This window comes from Anarhichas minor, unplaced genomic scaffold (assembly GCF_050575085.1).
Source record: "Anarhichas minor isolate MPS153535 unplaced genomic scaffold, ASM5057508v1 ptg000017l, whole genome shotgun sequence".
In the NCBI taxonomy this organism is placed as follows: Eukaryota; Metazoa; Chordata; class Actinopteri; order Perciformes; family Anarhichadidae; genus Anarhichas; species Anarhichas minor.
The window spans coordinates 17,253,235-17,265,490 of NW_027466463.1; the positions used below are offsets into that span (position 1 = coordinate 17,253,235).

Consider the following 12,256-nt stretch of genomic DNA (forward strand, 5'->3'; position numbering starts at 1 on the left):
AAGGTATTTAAGCAAAATAAACCTGTTGAGGTCAAGAAAAACTATAAATAAAAATATATAATTAAAGAATACCTTTTTAAAAGATACCTGATGAAGCCATGAATTTAGCATTATGTAGTCAAAATCACTCAACAAAGCAAGTTAGACGTAACTTTAAAGCGGAATTAATTGATGTCAGCAAACTACTTCAATGTGTTCACAAGCTAGTTGCTAACTTTATCTGTATGCTGTTTAGTGTTTTTATCACAGAAATTGAGGTTGATGAGAGTGAATTTAAACAGTAAAGCTGCAGGCCGTAAAACCAAAACAACAAGCCGAAAGATGCTAAAATGCTCCATAGATCTGATAGGATGCTCAGATTCAGTGATAATTATCTGTGGGTTCAAAAACCTCGAATCGAGTATTTAAAAAGCTGTGTAATGAAACTCTGTAGATAATGGCTAAAATGCACTGTGTTGTGAAGATTAAAGAAGACTGTTTATTCTGTTTGGGTTCCTGAAGAGTCAAAGTTTTGATGACTCAAGCTTTCAATCCAACAGCAGTCATATTGCATCAGTCTGTCTCATTCTTTAAAGGTAAAACATGAGGCAATTTGCACTGCTGTCACACAGGTGTACTGTAACCTCAAAGCGTTGGTAGTTGTACACACTGCAGTACAGTTTTGAGAATGGCAATAACGACGCGCAGTCTTAAGTGACAGTAGCATTGCATGGCCTAGAGATTTTCTTTGATGTGTTTTTATTTAGGTCAGTGGCGTGAGACCATGCATACACATATGGAGCGAACACATACTTTTCTCCCACACACCAAGCCACATCAAACACGGCTGAATCTGAAAGTGAAGCGCCCTGAACAGGTGTTCCTCAGGAGAGCCTTCTTGCTTGTGTTTCTGTGCCTGCAGGCGCTTTGCTCTGGGTCTGTATCTGTGTATGTGTGTGTGTGTGTGTGTGCTACATTTACAAAAACATATTTCTCTCTGCAAAATTCTCTGCTTTTCAGAAAAGCAAGCTTGGGCGTGAGCACTCCTGAGATCGGCAGGCTCTCACTCTCCGGTTGCTCGGCTGTTGGGACAAATATTTTTCATATCTCTGTCATGAGAGCCATATGCCTGACTGTAGAGCACAAAGCGGTTGCTGCATTGTGGCTTCCGTGTTCGAAAAGGATCGCTCATGAAATTCAGAATTTGGCAGCCTGTCGTTTGGGACACTGGGAAGCTGTGATAAAGTATACTCATTCGGTCCTCTTTTACAGAATTACACAGTAACCAAAATAGTTCATAAATCCAGGAAAGCATGTTTCTACACCGCTGACCACTACCGAGGACTCACTGTACTTTATTATGTGTCTCTGTCCTTCTTCTCTCAGGTTGTGTACAGACGAGCTGACATGGCCATTGGCTCTCTCACTATCAACGAGGAGCGTTCGGAAATCATTGACTTTTCCGTGCCGTTTGTTGAGACGGGCATCAGCGTCATGGTGGCCCGCAGCAACGGGACAGTTTCCCCATCTGCCTTTCTTGGTAGGAAGAAAAACGAAAAACGCTTCTCCTGCATCCATTTGTCAGTTCAAACCGGTCATAAGATACGTTATCCTGGAGTTTGATGTACAGTACTTGTCCGCCAATGTTGCTGCCATCTTCTTTCTCCCAGGATGGCCTACTTAAACGAGTTCTGTCTCTGCAGACGCTTCAGGAAACTTCCCATTAAGCTTTTATCCTGCTGATAACTGGAGCCTACAACTAAATCCCCTTACGTACCGCACACACACCTAAATCCCTTTTCCAAACCATCAACAACAAAATTCAGCACAAAATCCTGAACAGTGTATTTCTGTTTTCTCATTTTCTCATCTTGCTATCCCCCTGCCACATATGGTGACCCCCATCACAGGCTAAGGTTTAGAAGAGGGAAATACAAAAGAGACTTACTTTAATCCTTTATGTTTGTTCCTTCCCTCCTCCTCCTCCTCCTCCTCCTCCTCCAGAGCCCTACAGCCCAGCAGTTTGGGTGATGATGTTTGTGATGTGTCTGACCGTGGTGGCAGTGACAGTTTTTGTGTTCGAATACCTCAGTCCAGTCGGCTACAACCGCAGTCTGGTCAGCGCCAAAAGTGAGTTTTAAACCTCTTTGATTAACTTTTACTGTTAGAATGTATTTCTCCTGAGTACAGTGGATGATAAAGGAGTGAATGATTACAACAGAGGTAAACAAATGAGTAAAGTCCATATTTATCCCACAGTTTTCCATGTATATTATATCTTCTTTTATTTGCATTTTACAAAGCAAAAAACCAGCGTCCTGGTCTGCACGCTGCACGTCCTGCAGCGTCAAGAGTTCCTCAACAGGATTTTGGGGCGAGGCTAATCAATCCTACAATGCAGCGCTGACAGAGCATGCCTCGTCCCCGGGTCCGAAAGGTCATTTTCCTGTTTTAATTAGCATTCACCGCTGCGCTAATCGAAATGTGATTGATGGCGGTGGCACCCTCCGTCGCTGCACATGACCAACGGTGGCAGATAGCAATGGAAGCTGGCTGAGGCTGTGAAATTGTTTTCCGTTGTTTGAAAGTTTGCAGCAAGGCTGGAATACTTGCATGATGAACTGGAGACGTGTTTTTTTGCATGATGAGAGAACATGGTGAAAAAAATAAATGACTTAAAATTAAAAATGTTCTGACGGTCAATACATCAATGGAAAAAGTTGTAAACTTAAAAGGTTTGTTTCACCAAATAAAAATAAATGTATATGAAATAAATAAAACACATTTTCTCACTCACCTCTAGAGGTGTCTAGCCAAAAACATAAGAAGATAGTTTTTTAGATTTATTTCTGCTACAATTTACTACTTTTGAAGAACTAATAACATATATTTACATTCGACTGAAAAAGACCACTCGTAGCTGTAGGATGGAAGTAGTGTGATGCTGTTACAGAGCCACAAAAGCCACAGAGGAACGAGGTCGGGGTGGTTCAATGGTTCAACAAAACATCTTATTTTGACTTAGTTTGCGTCTGGTTTCATACAGACAGTCAACACAGGTTTCTTTTCACCTTGACAGTGATTATGAATTAAGACCTTGAGCACTATCTTTTTGGACAGGATTCTCGAAACAAGTTCTTTAAAGAAACACCTCTCCAGAGCCCCTTCTTTTCTCGCTGTGGGCTAAAAATGCCTCCATAATGAATACAACACCATGTTACCCAGAAACAGTGTGTCTGACAACCTCCTCCCTCTGTTTCCTCAGCTCCTGGTGGTCCAACGTTCACCATCGGGAAGTCAGTGTGGCTGTTGTGGGGCATTGTCTTCAACAACTCGGTCCCCATTGAAAACCCTAAAGGAACAACCAGTAAGATCATGGTCCTGGTCTGGGCCTTCTTTGCTGTCATCTTCCTGGCCTCTTACACTGCCAACTTGGCCGCCTTCATGATCCAGGAGCAATATATCGACACAGTGTCCGGGCTCTCTGACAAGAAGGTAAGAGACTGAATAAACAACACTAGGATGATTATGTTATGCAGTTATTGAAAGTCCACGCAGACATTCAGAAAGCAGGCTGTCTTTGTGGAGCTGTGAGATATGGCGTGAACCACGTCTTTGTGTTTGAATCCAGCTACATCATCTCTTCTTTTCTCTGCTCATCACTCTGCATCGACTAATAAAACATGAATGGAAGAGACACAAAAGACTCACCGAAAGCTTTCAAGATGAAGTCGAGTAAAACGACTTTGTTGTGAACGTCTCTGTCCTTTTCCTATCAGTGGGGAGTCCAGTGGCATGAATGACTAATCAATTACTGCCTTCTGTTAATACAGATGGTGTCTGAGTCTCCACTTGTCCCAGTGTAGACTTGTCAGTATTTCGGTCAGTCTATCAATATTCCCCCTGTGCCGTCTCCATCTCTCTTCTAGCTCACACTGTTAAAAAAAGATCGCCAAATGTCAAGCGATTTAAAAACAGTCAAGCCACAGAGGAAAAACAACACCTACAGACTTTTTCTACCACTTAAATTTGTGGCGCGTGCACACACACACACACACACACACACACACACACACACACACACATACACACACACACACACACACACACACACACTAAAGCTGGAAACGGGGCCTCAGAGGAGCTTTACAAGAAAGCATATCCTTCACAGATAGCGAAAACAACTCCCCGGCAGGGATCAGCAAGTGCCACCTCAGTGATCTATGGTTGTATTAGCTGACTATATTAACTTTATGCAGATGCATTATGTCCCACAGCATAAGGGACTAATATAAATTACCCTGCATAATACAACCTCAGCTGCCCCTTCATTCTGAGATCCGGCACGACAAAGGATTAGGCGGGTTTATGTCGTAGGCTGGCTGGGTACATATCTCGCCGGTTTAAAGGATAAGGCATGCGTGATTCTATATTGTCAATAAATTACATAAAAAGATGACAATCAATGTGTCGATCCGTCTCTCAATACTTTGTATCTTGACTACTTAAGTCCTGATCTAAAGCGTAACCTGATCTAAATAGACCCAAGGATAATCAGACCGGTTGACCCAAACAAACCCAAATAGGGAAAGAGTGACAACAAGGCAGCAGCATATCTAAACTTGTCCATCACCAGGCAAATGGGAACACTTTGAGTAGGGAACTATACTTAAAGTTTAGTGCACAACGAGTACTGCATCTTTAGTTCTCCATCACAAGTTGCTTTTGAAAGGATTCTTTTAAATTAGACTTGAAAAAATGAGAACCTAATTCTAATCTTCCCTCGGTGACGCTTGCTTTTAATCGAACAGCTGATTCTAAAAAAAAAGAGGAGGCGTAGCATCTCAACTGAATCCAATGCAGTTGCAGCTGAAGAGTGATTACATTAACACACACTCACACGCTCACATTGCGATTGGCCCATTCATTTGCGCTCGGCTCAAAAGGTCAATGCTGTAAGCAAGATGAATGGATCTTTCCTGTTTACAGTCTCATTGAGCTCTAACCGGCGTATTTCTGCTTCGTCCTGCGTTAATACGTCAGCTCGCAAAATGTGAACTTCGATCGGGTACAAATTGAACTGGATTAGGATCATCTGCGGGCAGCGAAATAAATTAAACAGATGTGTGCCGACTGAAGTCAGAGTTACTCAAATGGAGGTGAGCTGAATGGTGTCCTGTCCATTCAAACGGCATTGAGTTCGGCTGCTGATTAAATCACTCTTGGAAAAAAAAAAATGGAATGACTAAGATGGATTTCATTTAACTGAGTAGTCCCTCGTCCTCTTTACTCCTCTCCACCACATTTATTCACCCTGGTTCCCTTTTTGCTCTTCTGTTTGCTTTTCTCCTTTCTGTACCTTTTACTTTCTCCTCTCATCTCCTCTCAACTCGTCTTTCCTTTCCTCCTCTCATCTCACTTCTTTCCTTTCCTCTCCTTCTCTCTCACCTTTTTACTCTACTCTCCCATTTTATTTTCCTCTTGTTTACTTCCCTTTCCTCCCATCTTTTCTCTTCTCTTTTTTTCTTTCCTTAACTCTTTTATACTCACCTCTTTCCCTTTCTCTCCTCTTTCCTTTCCTCTCCTCTTAATTCTTTCCTTCTGTTTTCTCTCCTCTTTTCTCATTCTCTCTCTTCTTTCCATTCTTCTCACCGTCCTCTCTTTTCCTTCCCTTTGCTCTTTGTTCTCTCTTCACTTACCTCCCTCCTATTCTTTCTTCCTGCCCCCCTACTCCTTACTCTACTCTCATTCCCCACTCATATCTTTACTTCCTTCTACTCTTTTCCCTTTCTAAAATCTCTGCTCCCTCTTTTCTCTTTTGTTGCTTTTCTTCTCCTCCCGGCATCTTTGTCACTATTTCCCTTCTTATCCCATAACCAACCATTTCATCCCTTTCTTTTCGTGCCTTCTTCTTTCTGTCATCTCATCCTCCCTACCATCCTCCCCTATTCTGTCCTCGCTCCCTTCAGTCTCTCTCCTCTCCTTCCATTTTTTCCTTTCTCCCTTCTCTCTCTCCCCTATTCTCCTTACCAAACTTCTTCTTCTCTTACCCCCTTCTATTCTCTTGTCTCCCTCTCCTCATCTCTCATATCTTCTCCCCCCTTTCCTTTCCTCTCATCTTGTGTCTCCTTACAGTTCCAGAAACCACATGAGCATTATCCTCCTTTTCGCTTTGGGACCGTCCCAAACGGGAGCACAGAGAGGAATATCCGCAGCAACTACCCCGACATGCACATGCACATGATGAAATACAACCAGAAGGGGGTGGAAGGAGCTCTAGACAGCCTCAAAACCGGGTACAGTTTCACCAACATTTTAACTTTGTTACACAATTAGATAAGAGGTTATATTTACCTGATCCTCCTGCCAGTGAAGACACGAGATGCTACAGTAATAACGATCGTCATTTTGGGTGATACAGCAGAGGTTTGATGCTCTTTGTGATGTAGCGACTATTTGTGATTTAGGCCAATTTGATGGGTGTATTTTTAGATGAAAAGAATCATATCTGGTGCAGCTTACTTTGTATAGAGAAGTGCTGTCAAATCTTCACTAAGAACAAGCTCAGAACACTTGAAGCTATTTGCACATTTTGTACAGTGTACAAATTGTGTACACTGTACTTTATATTGCTTGATTGATGTATTTGTGCCAGTGTGGAATGAAAATTAGAACAATTAGTTCATCTATCAGTGTGAACACTGTAATATTAGCCATGCTAGCAGCGTGGCTCTTGCAATGTCCGCCAGATGGTCTTTAAGGACTTTGGTGATTCACACGTGTCAATTCTGTTCAATTCTGACATGTGTGTAAGAACTTTGTAAGAGCTAGACATTCTCTCAGACGAAAACAATCCATTTACTTGCAGAAAGCTGGACGCCTTCATCTACGACGCTGCCGTTTTAAACTACATGGCCGGAAAGGACGAGGGCTGCAAGCTGGTGACCATCGGCAGTGGGAAAGTGTTTGCCACCACAGGATACGGCATCGCTCTGCAGAAGGACTCCCGCTGGAAACGGCTTATTGACCTGGCGCTGCTGCAGTTCCTTGGAGACGGTGATCCAAACCTAACAGGATATAATACACAACCCACGCCTGAACACACACACCCGTGTTTTATCTGCTTGTGTTTAATCCTGTCTGACTGGCGCTCTGTATGTCAACCATGGAACTGGCGTCGGTCCAGTTCAGTGTGTGCTGTGTCAGCAGGGAAGTGGGCTTACAGGGAAGTGTTAATATCCTGCAGAACAGCAGGGAGTGTTAGGGATATGATTATTTCCATTGCACACACACATATCCGTCCTACCTGTATACAGACAAACACACTCGCCATGAAAGCCACTGTGTGGAATTAATATCTTCCCTCCTCTGTGAGCTTAAGAGCACCCCACCCACTAACGCTGAGCTTTCAATGATAAAATAAAAAATAGTGTGTTTATGGTCAACATACGCTAAGTCAGAGATAAAATGTCCCGTACTCCCTGGAGGCCACTTGGGAGAATGCAGCTCAATAGGTGGCCAGCTGTTCAGAGGCCTGGAGGAGCTTATCTGGCAATAATAGCTAATGAAGAGTTCAAGCACTGTACATTATTCTCTTTCAATCGGTGCTTTGTTCTAATGTTGAAATTATTTTTTAAAAAGACGGCTATGGTCTTTACCATCATGTGGTGTTCCTGTTATTGGACAATACAACACTATATCCATTAAATTAGCTTTTAAATGCATCAATTTTGCTTCGATTTTTCATTCATTCATAATTTTGACTTGGATTTTGACATTAGATACAAGTCTTAATCTGGAAGTCAATTGCAATATGACATTAACACAGCACAAAAGGATTGAAATATGCAATAAGCGCTGATGGTTGTAGCAACACCCACAAAGATGCCACATGTCTGCTGATGTCTGTGGGTCATAGACTTCAGCCAATGCAAAGACTTTGGCACCAAATATCACAATAATTTCAGATCATAGTCAGCATGTTGACCTCATAATCACCGTTTTATTTCAAATCCAATAAAGTGGAGTGCAGAGCAAAAAGATAAAAAATGTGTAATTGCCTAAAGACTTCTGCACTGTACATCCAAGACAATAGAGCATATATGCAGAGATGATTCAGGTTATTGTAAGCTACCATTTGTCTTTCTCTACTCCACTCTGTCAAGTCATCTCATACTCTCTCTCTTTCTTCCCCCTCTCCTCCCATAAACCTCCGTCCCTCCAGGAGACACCCAGCGCTTGGAGACGGTGTGGTTGTCGGGCATCTGCCAGAACGAGAAGAACGAAGTGATGAGCAGCAAGCTGGACATCGACAACATGGCGGGCGTCTTCTATATGCTGCTAGTGGCCATGGGCCTCAGCCTGCTGGTCTTTGCCTGGGAACACCTGCTTTACTGGAAACTACGACACTCCCTCCGCAAGTCTCACAAACTTGACTGCCTGTTGGCCATCAGCAGGGTGAGATTTGCAAATTTGTCATTTGACTGATTGGTTTTTTTGGTTTATGGAAGTCGGGTTGAGAAATCGCTTCAGTCATTTTCACACTGATTATTTATTTAAGTGGCTGATTGGCTGGTTGTAATTGGAGTAGTTGAGTAACAGGGCCCCTTGAGTGATTGAATGATTGTCTGGTTGATTATTTTGACTCTTAAGTGGTTGGTTGGTTGGTTGGTTGCTGGTTTTTCTGTGCAATATGCTGTTTTACATGAAGTGGCTTTTATGCGATGATAAATAAGCTCAAATGGATGCGTATCTGCATGTAATTACATGGTATCATTAGAGGGCCTTGTTAAAATATTAGCTAAAATGGCACTGCATTGTTATTTAGAATGAGAGGGGAGGGGAGAGATAAAAGGAAAGAAAAGCAGCACTAATTCTGGTGTTTACTCAGCATTTAACTTTGAATGCTTGATGTTCATTTTCAATTAGCATAAATCAGTACCCGGTGTGTTGATGCCTTTGTTTGGGAACATGGTTGCTGAGGCAGAAAGCTCTGGCTGAAGTTGCAGTCAGGGAAATGTCTACGGACACCAGCCTCCTCTGCTCCTCTGCCGTGTAATTACACTATTGTGCCTGGATCGGGGTTTTATCAGATTAGCTGCTAAATGACTATCTGATCATTAATCCGTATGGGGCGGCCCCAAGGGCCAAATTAAATTTGGCTCTTTCAGCATCTCCCAACCAACTGTAAGCAGAGAGCAGTCATGGGATTTGGCTCTGTGTTTGTCCATGCAGTGAGAGACGGTTTGTTCTGCAGGGGACTTAAGGTATGTGTGTGTGTGTGTGTGTGTCGTGTCCGTTTATTGGGGCAATCCTCTCAGCTTAAACTGTTTTTCTTTGAGTCCCGGGAGAATGCATAATGGATTTGTGACTAAGTCTTGCCTCAGTGATAAAATAAGATATTAATGAAATCAGTTTTTTATTTTAACTGCCAGTGGGGTTTTTATTAGTTAAATTGTTTGAAATTGTTTGAAATGTTTTCTGTGAAATTTTCCCTTGAGGTCCGCTTGGTTGATTCAAGGTTAAACAGTTCGTGGCAAACTATTGATTTAATTACCCATGATTAGATGATTTATACTCTACTTTTCTCTTTCCCACTTCTTCTTCTTCTCCTCATTCTTTCGTTATCTTCCTAATTCTTGGTCATTCTGTTTCATCTCTCAGGGTATTTACAGTTGTTACAATGGTGTGGAGGAACCTGTGCGTTCATCTGGTTTCGCCAAACCAGACCTGACCTCCAACTACGCTCAAGCAAACATGCTGAAGATGCTTCGCACTGCTAAGGACCTGGTCTCCACCGCCAATGTTGAGACCTCCCTGGACAACGCCACCAAGACCATACAGCATTTGAGTCGTCACGGCGGCAGCTTGCCTGTTCGAATTCCACAAGTCGCAACGGAGGCCGTGCCAGGAGGATTTGCTTATATCACGGAGAATCACTGCTCCCTAACCCCTCCTCTGACCGCTGTTTCCTCTCTGAAACAGCAGAGGGGTCTGACCAGGCCCACGCCACTGCGCTACACGCTCCCGACTCGCTCTACACCATGTCTGTATGACCGGCCACTTCCTGTGTCCAGCCTCAGCAGCCCTCACCTGGCCATGGGTGAGCCGCTTCCTCATCAGCACCCGCACCACTACCAGACGACAGGGAGACTGTACATAGACACCCATCCTCACTCGCCCTACATTCCCTACACAGATCTCCAACTACCTGACATCTACGCCTCTCATCCGGTCTCTTCGCCTCAAAACCAGCATCTCCAAGCAGGCTTCTCCCAACGGAAAAGGAGGTCCAAGAGTTTCCAGTGTGAGGATGGGGATTTAGAGAGGAGAAAACACAGGGACCAGGAAAAGAATGACAAAAGTCCCGTCTATCTGAGTGAGCTCAAAGCCAACCACCTCCAAGAGAACCACATCTCTGCCCCCAGTGTGAACTGCATCTACTCAGGGGAGAGGAAGTGTCCTCGGGTAGACAACTACAGCTCCTGGCCCCCAGAGGATCTGATGCTGAGAGGAAGACGCAGGCACCGTCGCCCCTCTTTCCTCAAAGCAACTTGGGGCAGCGAGCAGATGCGGCAGCAGGACGAATCCCAGTCATCCCTGTCCAGCCAATCCCTTACCACCCTGCCAGATCTGTTCCCATGCATTCTTACACCAACCACACCTGCAAAGGCCTACAACCCTGCCCAACTTCGAAACAACCTGTGCCTCGCTAGGAACCAGGCCTACCTCCACATAAGGGAGGACCAGAGGAGGCCCAATGGGCGCAAGGGCCCAAAGCTGCGCTACTCCCATTCCACCCACTTACCCACGTACGGAGAAGCAGTGCGACATGGGACTGGGTTAGGGCGGGGGATGGTACGGAGAGCCACCAGCTTGCTCAGCAGACAGTATACCCACTACCTGAACTCGTACCCTGGACTACCCCTCTACCACGGCCCCCTAGACCTGCAGCACCACAGCCATGCCTCCAGCAGCCACCTCAACACCAGCCCAGTGTGCCAGCTGCTGGCTTGTGGTGGCGGGAGATGTGGAAGCCAGCGGGCTCTGCTCTACCAGGACAGTGTGTATGGGGCCTATGGGGTCTATCAGGGTTCCCAGACTGGATCAGAGGCCCTGGCAAGTCAGGGAACAGGGGGCCAGCCTGCAGGGAGCCCCTGCGTACTCCGTCCCTGGCGACGGGTGTCCAGTCTGGAGTCTGAGGTCTGATGTCTGATGGGAGTCCAAAAGGACCTCATAAGATGGATACTGTGAAGTAACATAGGTGAAGACTCTTAAACATGACTACTGTGGAGAGGGGAGGGATTAGATCCATGTAAGAGGGAGAGATGTTATAACTTGAATTAAGTGTTGATTTTCTATGTGCCGTTGTATGGTAAAGAATAGAAGTTTGGGACTGCAAATTTTACATATGTTTAGGACTTTTTTGATGTATTCTAGAGTATGATATGAAGACTGCACTGTTACCAATTTATCCTCGAGAACGGTGTGGGAAGCTATGGTCAGCAGGTTTTACTCACTTGCTGCTTTCCTACGACGCTTGTGTGTTTTCTGTGCTTTAATGTGCACTAAGATTTACAACAGTCCACGGTGTTGGCGCATGGTTAAAGTATAACCAGAGTTTTAATGCTGTGTGTGTTGTGTATATTTTACTGTGGATGGTTGGGATTCAGTCTTGGGAGTCGTCGAGTAGATTAACTGTTTACAGCTGGGAAGGAATAGCGGAGGAATAAGAGATTGTCTCTGACACCAAATACAAGCAGCCACTGTAGCAAGATTTGTGAAGACGCACATTTGAAGAGTTTACTTCCAAAATAAGACGTTCAATATTAAAACATTTTGACTCCAGACATAGAAGTGCAGCAGTTTTCTAGAATTAAATAATCATTTTGAGACATTAATACATTTCAGGTTACGTCTTTAAATATTTACAATGTTTTGGAGCTGCTAAACCCTTCAAGTCGTCATGTAGTGATTAGTCAGAGGAAGCGGAGACTTTGTGAAAGCAGTCCATATGAACACAATCTGCAAAATGATTAAAGTATTGGGACAGCACTGACCAGCACTTGGTGTCTTAAACATGGATTTTTCTTCCTCACTGGGTCTCAGTATGAGGCTGCAGTACAGCACAACATCACACAGGGCCTCACAATAAATCAATTCTGCATCTTAATACTATATCGATGTAAAGAAAATGTGTTATTTAAGGATGGTTAGTGTCATATTCATGTATTCTACATATGATAGAAATTTATAGTCACTCTTCGCATTTTCTAAT

General features: G+C 43.9%; 1 protein-coding gene across 1 annotated transcript in view; it reads left to right on the forward strand.

Moving 5' to 3' along the window:
• LOC142951387 (glutamate receptor ionotropic, NMDA 2C-like) overlaps nt 1-11,187 on the forward strand; it is a 33,986-nt gene extending 22,799 nt beyond the window's left edge. The window contains exons 10-16 of the mRNA XM_076092896.1: nt 1,366-1,519; nt 1,984-2,109; nt 3,245-3,474; nt 6,115-6,275; nt 6,848-7,035; nt 8,204-8,436; nt 9,643-11,187. Coding sequence (XP_075949011.1) covers nt 1,366-1,519; nt 1,984-2,109; nt 3,245-3,474; nt 6,115-6,275; nt 6,848-7,035; nt 8,204-8,436; nt 9,643-11,187 — 2,637 coding nt within the window. The remainder of the gene's footprint in view (nt 1-1,365; nt 1,520-1,983; nt 2,110-3,244; nt 3,475-6,114; nt 6,276-6,847; nt 7,036-8,203; nt 8,437-9,642) is intronic.
• The last annotated feature ends 1,069 nt before the right edge of the window (nt 11,188-12,256 follow it).